General features: G+C 42.5%; 1 protein-coding gene across 1 annotated transcript in view; it reads left to right on the forward strand.

Moving 5' to 3' along the window:
• Positions 1-9,932, forward strand: part of LOC132894768 (rap guanine nucleotide exchange factor 2-like) — a 32,067-nt gene extending 22,135 nt beyond the window's left edge. The window contains exons 9-13 of the mRNA XM_060934885.1: positions 1,926-2,312; positions 2,494-2,705; positions 3,016-3,139; positions 9,538-9,737; positions 9,868-9,932. Of these exons, the coding sequence (XP_060790868.1) occupies positions 1,926-2,312; positions 2,494-2,705; positions 3,016-3,139; positions 9,538-9,737; positions 9,868-9,932 (988 nt within the window). The remainder of the gene's footprint in view (positions 1-1,925; positions 2,313-2,493; positions 2,706-3,015; positions 3,140-9,537; positions 9,738-9,867) is intronic.
• Positions 9,933-15,386: the final 5,454 nt, after the last annotated feature.

Here is a 15,386-nt window from a genome sequence, read left to right on the forward strand (position 1 = left end):
TTTTCTGTCTAGTACTCTCCTCGTCTGATGTAACTCATGTTTAAGATCCTCAATATTTGAATCATAAGCTTCAGCCAATAGCAATGTTTTCCTTGACAGACGGTGAATCAATATTAACTTTTGTGGCCGACTTTACACAAAACTAATGTCAGACCTAGCTAACATTAGGCCAAAAAAAAAAAAAAAGTGTTTCAGGTAACACGAAATACTAAAATAAGGTCGGTAGGTAGGAAAAATTTTTTCTTAATTTGTTTTATTTTATTCGAAAAAATTAACACAAGTAAACATCTTACAAAATAGTATTTTGGCACAGAATCCTTTATACCACACATCATAATAAAATAAGTGTTTTAAATCTTTAAACGAATAAAAAAAATATCGCAAGAGTTCGAGTTATGATCTGCGGAAGCGTATTGCTGCCACACTCAAAAAAAAAAAATTGGCTTAGACTCAAGTAATTACGTGAAAAGATATTGTTAACAGAGTTATCACGTTTTTACAATATATTTATCATGTAATAACATATCACGTAATTTCATGATATTTTCATGTGATAATGTGAAAACACCTTATCAAGAAATAACGTGAAAATATGGTTTAACGTCCTAGGCTAGGCTACTTCCATTAAAAGCAGCCGGCCTCGCCTAGCCTACTGTAGAACTTGGGTCGAGCAAAAACACGGAGCAAAAACATGGCTGAATCCTGAATGACTCCTATTTGTATAAATAGGGGACTACATAGGCGGCAAAATGTAGTGTTTTTCCTGCCATGGAAGTGCACTTGTATACTGAAGAGGAAGCAACTTGCATTACAGCCAGGAGGGCTGATAGAAGTGGCAAAACATTTTACTTTTTATCGTTTCTTTCACAACTTGAATGCGTTGAAACAAAAAAATTATGACAAACTAACGCCACTTACACTAAAATATCGAGGGAAATTTGTAATAACTTTAAGGTCGGCAATTTCGACGCGGAAATTCTCGATCGGTCGGGTTACCGGAAACACACTTTTTTTTTTGCCTTACATGTATAGTTAGCTAATAACCTTCTCCAACCTGATTTTTATCCTCTCAAAATCAGCATCGCAACTATGCTAGCACTGTTCATTCATTATAATTTCATTTTTTGATAGATAGTTAATCAGCTTTTACCTCTTTCCTCCCGTGTCTCCTTTCCTCGCGACTCCTGGCTCCCTCGCTTCGCGCCTCTCAATTTTCCAAAACAACCAATCTCTGGCGTTATCTCGTGCTGCATTCGCCACAGTCAGACATTGGAAATTCGCGCACGTAAATGTCAAATTGGCCGTAATTTTTCTTTGAATTCGTCGCTGCCAACTGGGGTAGCAGCAGGGGTGGCAAGGCTTTCTTTTAGAGTGGCATATGCCACCCCGGTAGATCCGCCCATGGTTATTCACCCCCGAGCGCGCTGGAAACTGTTCCATTGGTATTCAGATTCAGTCGCGAGATGAGGTTGCCAGATCTCTCTATAAAAAGGTGACTTTGCGGTCTGAATCTGTGGAATATTCGTAAGCGAGGACTGGCAACCAGCAGTGGGTTGTGCACCAGCTGATCAGAACTCCAATGGAAAAGAAGCGTGTTAGTAACTGTTTATCTTGATTGGCTGTAACCTTGTAAGTGAAATGTTTGGCAACAATAGCGTTGTAGCCTGCCTACCCCCCCCCAAAAAAAAAACCTCTTCGGATCTACACGATTCACACAAGTGACCTATTTTGGGACCAAAACGGCGAATTTCGCCGAAAGGTGAGGAGTTTGCATGTGTGAGATTGAATATATTTATTATTATTTATTATTTTCCTATAATGGATCATCCCAAAGCAGAATGCACTATAAATAATGACGAGGTGATATATTGACCTGGCAATCATAGACCTCTACCTTACGGCTGTATCTACCTCCAAATTTGCAGGTACTACCTGAAGAGCAACATGGAGACGGAGACATTGTGCTCAGACAAGGACACCCAGGAGCTTGAGAGAGTGAGTCAGATCAGCTTGCTACAACTCAGCACTGTGGAAGTGGCCACACAGCTCTCCATGCGTGCCTTCGAGTTATTCTCTGCCATCGAGCCCACTGAGTACATCGATGACCTCTTCAAGTTGCGGTCACACCTCCCCGTACCTTCCAGCCTCAAGCTCTTCGAAGAGTCCATAAACCGAGAGACCTTCTGGGTGGCCACTGAGGTGCTGAGGGAGCCCGACCAGATGACGCGCATGAAGATCATTAAACACTTCATTAAGATCGCTCTGCACTGCCGCGAGTGCAAGAACTTCAACTCCATGTTTGCCATCATCAGGTGAGGAAAGAAGGATGAAAGCTTGCTATGCTCAATTCCCACATACCCCAGCATTTAAGATCCAAAGATTACCAATTGTTGTAAAGGCTATGTTTACAGATGTTAGTACAGGTTGGAGATCTGAGATGATCCATCAGTAGACTTTACACACCAGCTTCATCCATCCATTCGTGTTTTTCAGTGGTCTAAATCTGGCGCCCGTGTCTAGACTGCGAGGAACTTGGGGGAAACTTCCTAGCAAGTACGATAAGCTGTTTAATGACCTGCTGGATCTGTTCGACCCGTCCAGAAACATGGCCAAGTACAGAAACGCTCTCAACAGCCAGAACCTGCAGCCGCCAATCATCCCGCTCTTCCCAGTTATCAAAAAAGACCTCACCTTCCTCCATGAGGGTAAGACAGAATGGATTTATTAGCAGATGTACTTCTACTATATTCTTCTGCTGTGAAATATTATGGACTGATCTGCAAAACCAAAACCGCAATTTAGATTTTTCTCAATTCATTCATTTAAAATATTATCAGGATGCAGTCCAGGTACAAGATGCAGAAAAGGATGGGATCTAATTCTAAGTTTCTTCAGAGTAAACTGATATCAATCCCAATATTTATGTAAAAATGCGCCATAATACAACTTCCTGTTTCACACTGCTTGGTGGTAAGGAGTATCGCTTGAGCTTGAAACCTTCTCACCTCTCTTTAGGTAACAGTTCAAAGGTGGACGGTCTGGTGAACTTTGAGAAGCTGCGCATGATCGCTAAAGAGATCAGACACGTGGGTCAGATGGCCGCCGTCAACACGGACCCAGCGCTGATGTTCCGCACCAGGTGAGTGAGTTTGTTTAAACCTGAGTCAGGATAAAGTGTCTGGTTCTGTCCTCACTTTAGGCTGCACTTCACTGGGATGAGTAGCATGCTATAGATGCACAATGGTGTAACAGGGAAAAAAATTAAAAATTCAGGTTTTGATTTTATGTACTGAAATAACTATTAGGCACAATTTTTACAATATCTATATAAATTAGTTGTTTTTACCCATTTTAACCTTGAAATCAGCATTTTAATGATTACCCATAATGCATTATCGCGCTAAAACAAGCAAAAACGTCATAAGACAGTGGAAATACTACCTTTACTACCTTCACGTGGCGTCTTTCTCGATCGCACGTGCCTAGAAGCATACCTTCTAGAACAGTGATTCTCAAACTGTGGTACGCGGGCTCCATTCTAGTGGTACGCCAAAGAATCACTTAATTAAATATAAATAAAATTTAAAAAATAAAATAAAATAAAACGTGAAATACTATCCATAATATCCGAATGGATGAAAAATATCTTATCAACCGATGACAAGAAAATGAAAGGAGATACAAATTAAGTTAATAATTTTAAAAAGTTTGCAAGTGCTTCTGGGTAGCCATACGTAGCGTACGTACGCATTCCCGCCGGTTCCGCTGACAGACGGTTATCCACCATTGGTAGACTAGGCTGTGATGGGAAAAGGTGGAGGTGGCTTTGCTAATTATGACGAGTACGACAAAATTACTGTCATGGCTTAAATCCGCGAATGGGAGCGTGGATCAGGAGAGAGGGAGAACTGAAGAGGACACTGAAGTGTGTGAGCCGAGCGCAGATGCTAACGACAGTGGCAAAACCAGCCCCAGAACTGCTAGCAAACGGCAGAAACCAGTGAGGAGGAAGTATGACGAAAAATACATAAAACTGGGATTCATTTGGAGCGGGACAGAGGAGCTGCCCAGGCCGCAGTGTGTTGTATGCGGGGACGTTCTGAGCAATGAGTCCATGAAACCATCACATCTCAAACGGCATCTTACAACCAAACACACAGCACTAAAGGACAAACCAATGGATTTTTTTTATGAAAACGTGATGAACTGAAGCAGTCCAAGTCCACCATTCTGTCCTATGGTACACCCGTAGCCAAAGCACAGGAAGCTTCATATCGTGCCAGCCTCCTGATCGCCAGAGCCGGTAAGCCGCACACAATCGGGGAACTGCTGTGTTTACCATTAGCCAAAGAGATGACACGTATCATGTGTGGAGAGAAAGCTGCCAGAGAGTTAAACTTGGTGCCGCTTTCAAATGACACCGTGTCAAGGAGAATAAATGACATGGCTGACGATGTTAAAAAGACACTGATTGAGCGCATTAAGAACAGTAGATATTTTACCATACAGCTTGATGAGACTACAGATGTTGCAGATTTGGCCAATTTATTTGATTCATTATTTAAGTACAGTGTTTTATTTTCCTATATTTAAACACAGTGTTACTGTTCAAAGTACTGTATGTAATGTTACAGTGGCCAGCAATATTAAATATACTTGTTAAATAAAACCTCCGCCTTGTTTTTAATGAATACTTAGGCCTACTACGCTACTGTATTTTAATGTTGGTCATTATGGTGGTACTTGGAGAGCCAAGTATTTTCTGAGGTGGTACTTGGTGAAAAAAGTTTGAGAACCACTGTTCTAGAACATTCCTGGGTGGTCACGGACTGTCACGTAGCCTAGTTCGGTTGTGAAACTCGCTAGGATGGAGTATTTTCACGAGTTTAGTGGCAAACTTTTGCGCCGCAATTTCTCTATTCTCGAAATTTGTAACCTGAAACCCTACAAGAAATGTTTCATAATGTTTGGGATTTTGAAAAATGCTTCTAGCAAGTTTATTTTGCTGTATTTTTCCGTGAAACTTGGCATAAATCATCCTTAAGTGATGAGCATGACATTGTTATTTTGGTATGGGTCACGGAGTTAGTTGGAAGCGGGAGAAATGAGAGTTTCTCAACTACAGCAGCACTTCTCGCCATAGATGGCTGGCGTGTTTCACAGCGTTGGGATTTACTAAATCGACTAAATCTCTAGATCTACTGAAGCTACGTGGATATAAATACTTTAGGGAGTTCTCTTACAATGCTGAAAATTCAATGAGTTTTGGTGAAATTCTAGAAAAGTTATTTACATTTTAACGCGCCTGATAGCGATTGTGCTCACACAGCGTGCTACTCATATGGAGAGTTTCTAGTGCACTTAAGGCCAATTTATGCTGACAACCCAGTCCTCGCAGATGGCGTCGCAGATAGCGTCTGCGAAGGGGGGGGCTTTGCAGACGCTCTGCGCGCACCTCCCAAAAATTGTGACCACCGCAGAAGCCTTGCAGACAAGAGGGCTCTGATTGGTCCACTCTACATCTGCTGTACACGCACTTCCGCTTCCCTACTTTTCCGGTTTGGTTTGTTTTCACGACCGCCATTTTTAAAAACACGAGCGAAGATGGAGCAGCACGAAGAGCGGTTGATCGAGGAAGTACGTACATCTATACGACTCCAGTTCTAGTCATTATAAGTAACTGGAGGATAAACACTCCACTAACCACACCCACCAACTACTCCTAGTGATTTCGCGACTTCGCGCCCCCTTGCGTTGTGGCGGTGAATAACATCGCGCACGCCTATTACTCCCCGCTCAACGATAAATTACAACTGTCTGCGAAAAGCTATCTGCGAAAGCCTTGTCGCAAGAGCATGCAGAGCCCTTTAGAGCACACTCGTATGTACGTATGCCGGATGCAGAGAGTCATGCATTCACACACTAAAGGTTTCTGATTGGCTGCTGATGTTTTGTTGTATCATGCCCGAATAAATGTTCCTGTGTCTCTGTGGGCCTCTGGTGCTGCTCACCTTGGTACTCTTTCTCGTCATCTAAGCATTATCTCCCTCTCTTTGTCCCCCCCCCCCAGTCTATTCATTTCTCTCTTCTCCTCTGTCTCCCATATCACTATTCACAGCTGTCCCTTACAGGAAGAAGAAGTGGAGGAGTTTGGGATAAATCTGGTGAGCTCTTGGTGACCCTTAGCCCCATGCCTACTCGCTCTCATGCACTCCTCCCTTCTCATCTTTAATTTCAGCTGCTTCCTCACCATTTCTGCTTGTTCATATCTTATATAAATATTTATTTTCTTTTTTTTTTTTTTGGGGGGGGGGGGCACTCTTTATTTGAATGTGTCTCCTGCTCTGACGAGGTCGTCCTGGAGTGTGATGCAGTCACTTTTGCTAATCCGGGTCACTGATACAAACTCGCACATTCCTTAAGCATGAACTAATTCTGCACCAGCATGACTACATCATTCTGCATGATTAGATCAGATTATTTTTCAACCATCTGTTACAGAATAATAATCTGCCAGTGAGTTCATGATTCATCTCAGCAAAAGTGATAGGTTCGAACACGTTTAACCTCCAGCTGCACTACTCACCGGAGCCGCATGTTTTACCAGGTTTTATTTTCAGTGCTGTGTGAGTTTGCCGGTTTAAGTTCACATTTTTGCGTGACTTGGACAAACTGTGTCTTGAAGGTGAAACCCACAGTAATTTATAAAACTGTAGGATGGATTATAAGTTTTAATGTGTATCATAGTATAAGTTGCAGGACCATTTTGAAGTGAAATGTACAGTCCTGTGCATCTCTCTTCCTGACATGGATTGGATGCATGATCAATGAACAGATACAGTGGTGCTTGAAAGTTTGTGAACCCTTTAGAATTTTCTATATTTCTGCATAAATATGACCGAAAACATCATCAGATTTTCACACAAGTCTTAAAAGTAGATAAAGAGAACCCAATAAACAAATGAGATAAAAATATTATACTTGGTCATTTATTCATTGAGGAAAATGATTCAATAGTACATATCTGTGAGTGGCGAAAGTATGTGAACCTTTGCTTTCAGTATCTGGTGTGACCCCCTTGTGCAGCAATAACTGCAACTAAACGTTTCCAGTAACTGTTGATCAGTCCTGCACACTGGCTTGGAGGAATTTTAGCCCATTCCTCCATGCAGAACAGCTTCAACTCTGGGATGGTGGTGGGTTTCCTCACATGAACTGCTCACTTCAGGTCCTTCCACAACATTTCGATTGGATTAAGGTCAGGACTTTGACTTGGCCATTCCAAAACATTAACTTTATTCTTCTTTAACCATTCTTTGGTAGAACAACTTGTGTGCTAAGGGTCGTTGTCTGGCTGCATGACGCACCTTCTCTTGAGATTCAGTTCATGGACAGATGTCCTGACATTTTCCTTTAGAATTTGCTGGTATAATTCAGAATTCATTGTTCCATCAATGATGGCAAGCCATTCTGGCCCAGATGCATCAAAACAGGCCCAAACCATGATACTACCACCACCACGTTTCACAGATGGGATAAGGTTCTTATGCTGGAATGCAGTGTTTTCCTTTCTCCAAACATAACGCTTCTCATTTAAACCAAAAAGTTCTATTTTGGTCTCATCCGTCCACAAAACATTTTTCCAACAGCCTTCTGGCTTGTCCACGTGATCTTTAGCAAACTGCAGACGAGCAGCAATGTTCTTTTTGGAGAGCAGTGGCTTTCTCCTTGCAACCCTGCCATGCACACCATTATTGTTCAGTGTTCTCCTGATGGTGGACTCATGAACATTAACATTAGCCAATGTGAGAGAGGCCTTTCAATGCTTAGAAGTTACCCTGGGATCCTTTGTGACCTTGCCGACTATTACACGCCTTGCTCTTGGAGTGATCTTTGTTGGTTCGCCACTTCTGGGGAGGGTAACAATGGTTTTGAATTTCCTCCATTTGCACACAATCTGTCTGACTGTGGACTGGTGGAGTCCAAACTCTTTAGAGATGGTTTTGTAACCTTTTCCAGCCTGATGAGCATCAACAACGCTTTTTCTGAGGTCCTCAGAAATCTCCTTTGTTCATGCCATGATACACTTCCACAAACATGTGTTGTGAAGATCAGACTTTGATAGATCCCTGTTCTTTAAATAAAACAGGGTGCCCACTCACACCTGATTGTCATCCCATTGATTGAAAACACCTGACTCTAATTTCACCTTCAAATTAACTGCTAATCCTAGAGGTTCACATACTTTTGCCACTCACAGATATGTAATATTGGATCATTTTCCTCAATAAATAAATGACCAGTCAGCCCTGTTTTGACCTGGCGACTTGTCCAGGGTGTACCCCGCCTTTCGCCCGTAGTCAGCTGGGATAGGCTCCAGCTTGCCTGCGACCCTGTAGAACAGGATAAAGCGGCTACAGATAATGAGATGAGATGAAATAAATGACCAAGTATAATATTTTTGTCTCATTTGTTTAACTGGGTTCTCTTTATCTACTCTGAGGACTTGTGTGAAAATCTGATGATGTTTTAGGCCATATTTATGCAGAAATATAGAAAATTCTAAAGGGCTCACAAACTTTCAAGCACCACTGTAAATCAGGAGTTTCAATACGATAAGTTTCGGAGCCGTCTTGTTTATTATGGAATTAAATTTTAGTCGGTCTTGTGCGCTTTGAATAGAATGGGTGGCGCATACAGCTTTCTATGGCCCAGAAGCCATGCCTCCTTCAGTCGGACTGACGAGCACACAGGCCGTGCCTCTTTTAATAAGACTGGCAAAGAGGACAAGCCCGTTTTATTGGGACTGACAAGCGAAATGGCGACGCCTCCTTATACATGAAAGACAAGTACAGAGGCCACGCCTCATTCACTATGACTGAGACAGGTGCAGATGCTACACCTACTTCAGTAAGTCTGATGGACAGACGCCACACCTCCTTCACTGAGTCCAATAAACATGGGCCACGCCTCTTTCACCTTAGTCTGATAGTCAGAGGCCACACCTCTGAAGGTGGTGACTGAAGACTTCTGAAGGTGGTGACTGAAGACACAAGAAAGTGTATGGAGGGCAAAAAAAGTGACCCTATGTCAGGATTGATGCCCTATTCCCTATTTGCTACAAATGGCAAAGCATTGTGGGATTGCATGAGCACCTGTTCACCACTGCAAAAATGCAAAACGTCCACAATAGTGCACTGTTGGTGTGGTGAAGAGGGTGCTGTTTTAGACACAAGTGTTAAAGCAAATTGATTTCATAAATGTCCTAAATATTAAAGCAGTAGTAATAGCAAGAAGCGATTTCTTGATTTTGTTGTTACTGAATTCCAAAAATTAGCTTGAAAAAGGCAGGTCTTTAGAATGATTCCTCTAACGGGCGGGACCCTTTGCTCTTCTCTTCCTTTCCCCCCCGAGTGGCTGAGATGCAAAATTATATGTTAAAGATGCAAGGAATTTGACTTTCTGCATGTCTGTGTCAATAGCAGTGTGGACTAAATGCCCCAACACAGTGACCCTCACTCCTGTGTATGTGTTTAGGTTAATGAGCCAGGGCAGTGCCAATGCAGCTGTACAGATGGACGGGCATAAGAAGCATGGAAAGAGGTATTCCTTCTGCAATGCCAAGGTATACAAGGATGCCCAGATGCAACACAAGGTCAAAACCTACCTGTCTCATCTCACACTGGAGACCAATGAATTGAGCCTGCAGACGCTGTCTGTCCAACACGAACCCCCCAGAAGTACAGGTATGCCTCTGTTTGTATATTAAACCCATGACAGCTTGACCACCACACCATGTTGATGCACTATACAGTCACATGTACATCTGCATCAGCTTGTAGGGCCAGTCTAGTTAACCTCGTGTTCCTCTAACAATGCCCAAAAGCTCAGGGGACAGGAAGAGGCCGGACACATCACCTATAGTGGCGTGAGCCGCGAAGCACCCACGCCAGTAATATAGTAATATTGCCGCTAGTGTGTGATCACTGGATTGAAAGAAAGCTTATTGTATTCTATCATTTAAAGTTAAAGAGTTTTGTTTGAAACAACTTGAAAGCAGTAGGGAGGTAAAAAGCGGACGAGCTCCAGGAGCGGTGGTTGCTTAGCTATTTCTAATTTTTCAGTAAAACGACCTTTTTTCTGTGAAAGTACACAGCTCTTGGCCATATTTACTGACACAAAGTGCCAGCCTTTCCTGCCACAGACAAAAATCATTAACAGTCGCACTGTACTATACACACACAAACTCAGGAAGTCCCTCTGACACAATGTTGGTCCTAATCATTACCAAATAGCTACCAATTCACTAAATAGGTTTTCTGTATAGGGTACAACATAATGATGTTGCCCAGTAAAATACCATTTGAAATCCAGCCATGAGTTACTCCAATAAATGCCTGTTCAAAATTGCTAACTGCTTGAGTAAATAGCTCTGAATTGAGCCTTGTGGCATTCCGCAATACACACAGTAAGTAAACAACACAAACAAATAGGACAGTATCATTTTTAAAAGATACAATAACTATATGAAGCTTCCAAGTATCCAGCTGTAGGTCACAATTTGTAGACTTGCCCGATGTTCACACCAAACATGATGAGAACGTGAAAATGACCAGACGACATTCATTCTATGTCTACGTGAGCCACTGTGTCTCAGCGGCGAGATTGTTGGCAAGATGTCTTGGGCGGTGAGGGCATCAGAATAAAGTTGAAGTCCAGGCAAATTTATGGTAATGAGCTATGACCTGGTTCGGCGGCAACCAGTCAGAATTTAGAAGTTCTCTGCTTGAAAGAATCCTAAAGAACAGAGTTGTGTACATTTTGGTTCCATTCAAACTGTTCCCAAGTAGCCTCCTGTGGAGAAGAAATTAATAATAGCAACATAATCCACTGCCAAGAGCATAGACATTGCTTTGCTGGAGAAAATAATGATAAATGGCATTAGGCTTAAATATGTATGGTGACACATACAGTGATGCTAATTTAGCCATAAAATGCAAACAAGCTATTCTCAAATGTGGCTAATGAGTTGTTTATTGAATATGTTTTCTTTTATCTTTTCACTAGCAGATGAAGAGTGCAAGCCACTGAGGGACATGTGCAGAAAACTGAGGAGGAAGTTCTTCCCTTTCCTGCGATGTTTGAGGGTTGGAGAAGACCAAGATCAGAGAGAACCAGCCAGCCTGAGAACAAGCCAGCCTGAGAGTCAATTTACTGTTTAGTCAATTTACTGTTTGTTTATTGTTTATTATACATCCCTTATTATACAAATATTGTACATAGTTTTCCATTGAATAAAAACGTGTATTCTATTCCCTTCTAGCAGATTTCATTCATTTGGTTTGATAGCATGCAATATTGTTAGCATATCGCTTATCCTACATGTATTTCGTCACTCTACCCAATCGAGAATAAGCGTTGAATATGGTTTATGATACTGCATGGTTGTCAAGACAACATGACGTCACACATCGGAGCTGATGGGAATAATCCATGAGAAACTTTTATGCTGCGAATGCACAAAAGCATTTCTTTGTTTGCTGGGAAAGAGAAAGACACGTTGAACACATGAAAGCCCACCAAAACTTCATTAGATATTCTTCACACATATTTACAAGAGAAAAACGTACCAACGAACATTGAAAACCTGGAAAAGAGAGTATGTGTATGTCAGTGGTGAACTGTTACTATTAGAGCTGGGACTTCAGCTCAGCCAAAACTTAGCCAAACACCAAAAAAGCAACAGGACAAAGGATTTTGTAAGGGATTAGCGGCAGGCTACCAGGTCGCTCTGTTGTGTGTAGTTGTCAATGTTGATTTTAAAAGTAACTAAGTAAATTACAGGGGCGGCATGGTGGTGTCGTGGTTAGTACGGTCGCCTCACAGCAAGAAGGTTCTGGGTTCAAGCCCAGCGGCTGGCGAGTGGCCTTTCTGTGTAGGGTTTGCATGCTCTCCTCGTGTCTGCGTGGGTTTCCTCCGGGTGCTCCAGTTTCCCCTACAGTCCAAAGGCATGCAGGTTAGGCTAACTGGTGGCTCTAAATTAACCGTGGGTGTGAATGTGAGTGTGAATGGTTGTCTGTGTCTCTGTGTCAGCCCTGTGATAACCTGGCGACTTGTCCAGGGTGTACCCTGCCTCTCACCCATAGTCAGCTGGGATAGGCTCCAGCTTGCCTGCGACCCTGTAGGACAGGATAAGTGGCTACAGATAATGAATGGATGGATGAAGTAAATTACAGGGGGAAATGAATACTTGAATACAGTATGAGTGAAAAATACTGTAGCAAATGTGTGTGGAAGAAGCAGGGATGTGATTGGCCAAGGACAAAAAAGCAGGAAAATATATAGACCCATAATGCGACACGGCAGCAGTGTGGTGTGGTATAAACAGACAGTTTCAGAGAACTTTACCCATGAGATGTTATAGTGACTCAGCACCCCGTTAATGGCCAAATGGAATTCAAGGTGAGCAGTTTAACGCCACACAGAAAAGCCCTTGCCGGCCACGCGGCGCGAACCCAGGACCTTCTTGCTGTGAGGTGACAGTGCTAACCACTACACCACCGTGCAGTCTAATAATAATAATAATAATTATTATTATTATTATTAAGCCCTGTGATGACCTGGCGACTTGTCCAGGGTGTACCCCGCCTTTCGCCCGTAGTCAGCTGGGATAGGCTCCAGCTTGCCTGCGACCCTGTAGAAGGATAAAGCGGCTACAGATAATGAGATGAGATGAGATGAGATAATAATAATAATTATTATTATTATTAAGCCCTGTGATGACCTGGCGACTTGTCCAGGGTGTACCCCGCCTTTCGCCCATAGTCAGCTGGGATAGGCTCCAGCTTGCCTGCGACCCTGTAGAACAGGATAAAGCGGCTAGAGATAATGAGATGAGATGAGATTATTATTATTATATAATTAATATTATATCATATAATTATCATCATGATTATGAACAGGCCAAATCCCAAACGGCTCCTGGTTGGAGACGGAGTGTACTACTGTAGAAGCCTTTTTATACTTTCTATAGGTCGGTTTTGGAGAGAGCTGGGGGGCATTTGGGATTCAGTTAATTATTATTATTATTATTATTATTATTATTATTATTATTATTAACAAAAGAGCAGCTAGCTGCGGCTGAATCCCAAGTGCCTCCCAGCTCTCTCCAAAACCGCCCTATAGAAAGTATAAAAAAGCTTCTACAGTAGTGCACTCCGTCTCCAACCAGGAGCCGTTTGGGATTCGGCCTGTTCATACGCATGCGTAATAGCGCTCGTTTATAGATGTGTTACTAACTAACTAGCTAACTAACTACAATTTCCAGTGAATTCAAACTGGGACACACTTTAAAACTACTACCTGGAAAACAAAACTGTTGATGAATTAACAAACTGATTAATTCCTAACTTCACTCGTGTGTACTTATGTAAAGTATTAAATTAGTTTGCAAGCTAACAGTGTAATGTGTTTCTACATCCAGGCTGCTTTAGCGCACACACACACACACACACACACACAGCCAACATGGACTGAGAGAGGCCCCCCCCCCCCCCCCCCCCCCCCCCCCCCCACACACACACACTCAGACACTCACCCAGAAGTTTCTTCACCTCATCTTCACTCATGTAAACGTTGACACTCGGGTGGTTGTTATGGCTGTTGGTGCTGATTATCCCGCTGGGTCTGGCGACGCACAGGGCCGCCTGGAGCAGCAGGAGCAGCACGCAGCCCCCGAGTGTCCTGAGGGCTGGAAGCGGCCGAGCGCGGAACTCCGTCCGGCGACCCTCAGCGCCCCGCGCCGCTTCCTTTTGCCCCAGCATCGCACCTTCACTCTTCCCTCACACTGCTTTAGCAAACCCTCAGGCTCTACCCTCATCCAAAACTTGAGTGGCCTCCAGTGGGCAGCATTCCTATAGTAGGTGTTGATAACGACGCTCACAAGAACCCCGATCCGTCTCCAGCCTGTTGTCCGGTGCTTCCTGGCCGAGCTAACCGTAACGCTAACGACGCCAGCTAGCTAGCTAACTTTGTTCAAGTCTTCAAGACTCGGGTCACATAAAGGTTACTCTCGCGTTATGCATAATGGGCTTTTTTTTTAATTATTATTATTGGTACCGCTTAACCTAGGGTAGGTTATTATGCACACGCGTGGCTCATTGGAGTTGCCTATGGATAATGTGGTAATGTGGTCCTACCCCCCCCCAAAAAAAAAAACGAATTTGCATGATTCACGAGGGTCGCATTTTTATGCTTGAAAATCCGGAAGAATCACATCCTCGCTGTGGGGTAAAACGCCCCCTTAATGGCGGGGTAAATGGCCCCCAGGGGGCATCGTTTCCTTTTATCATAATTACTGTATTTCATACATTTCTGAATAGCAGATACATAGTTTTTAATAACATCTCGCTTACCTGGTTGAGTAAAGCAAGTAATTTGAACTTAATATTATAAATAATTGAAATAAAAAAAAATTAAATTAAAATGCAAAATATAATAAAATAATGCATCTATTCATTAATTCAGGGATATTTTCTTGTTTCTTTCACATTATAGGCTTAAGTAAACACTTTTGCTATCCAAACAGCTTTTTTTGAGTGAGGGGGCCTATTGCCCCACCTCAGGGGGCCTTTTACCCCACTGGGGGGGTAAAAGGCCCCCTTGGCACAATGTTTGTTTTTGTTAAAAAAAAAAAAAAGTATTAACTTTAGGCAAACTTTAGGTGGCATTATTGTTCATGTCACTGTTGTCAAAAACTATGATTAAAACTAAACACATGGTTCATTTCAACTTGGAGAAAAACTGAATTTTCCTTAAGGGGGGCTTTTCCCCCCACTCTACTCTATGTAAAGCACAGTCCCTGTGACCTGTGAACAAGTACATGAATGTAAACCTTTGATTTGCTGTAACTATTGCTAGACCTGCTGTTATATTTAACACCTTCTAACCAAGCAGATTCAGGAATTCAACAGTGCTCTGGTATAAATTATTATAAAACATTTTAGTCACCTTGTCAGCTTTTTTCTTGTTTATTATATACTATTTAAATGTGCCAAAAGATACTTGGCCCTTCTGGCAATGGCAGAATTGTGGCAAATATTGCAATCACACCTATAAAACCCAAACCACGGGCGATTGCTCTAAGACAACGAGGGAGGCTCAGCCTCCTCTAAAAATGACAAACATCATGTAGGATGAATTGCGTTAGGCTTATGTTATAGCTGACCTTATAACATTGCTATTTCAGATCCAGAATCATAGAAATATATGTGCTCAACCCAACTACAGTGCGAAATCATTCCGTTATAACTTTTCCCAGTTCGCCTAATGTGTGCGTGAGTTTTTCCCCCTCGTGACAGCGCGATGCAGCCCAGCCTCAGTGGACT

The sequence above is a fragment of the Neoarius graeffei genome, chromosome 12 (assembly GCF_027579695.1).
Source record: "Neoarius graeffei isolate fNeoGra1 chromosome 12, fNeoGra1.pri, whole genome shotgun sequence".
Taxonomy (NCBI): domain Eukaryota; kingdom Metazoa; phylum Chordata; class Actinopteri; order Siluriformes; family Ariidae; genus Neoarius; species Neoarius graeffei.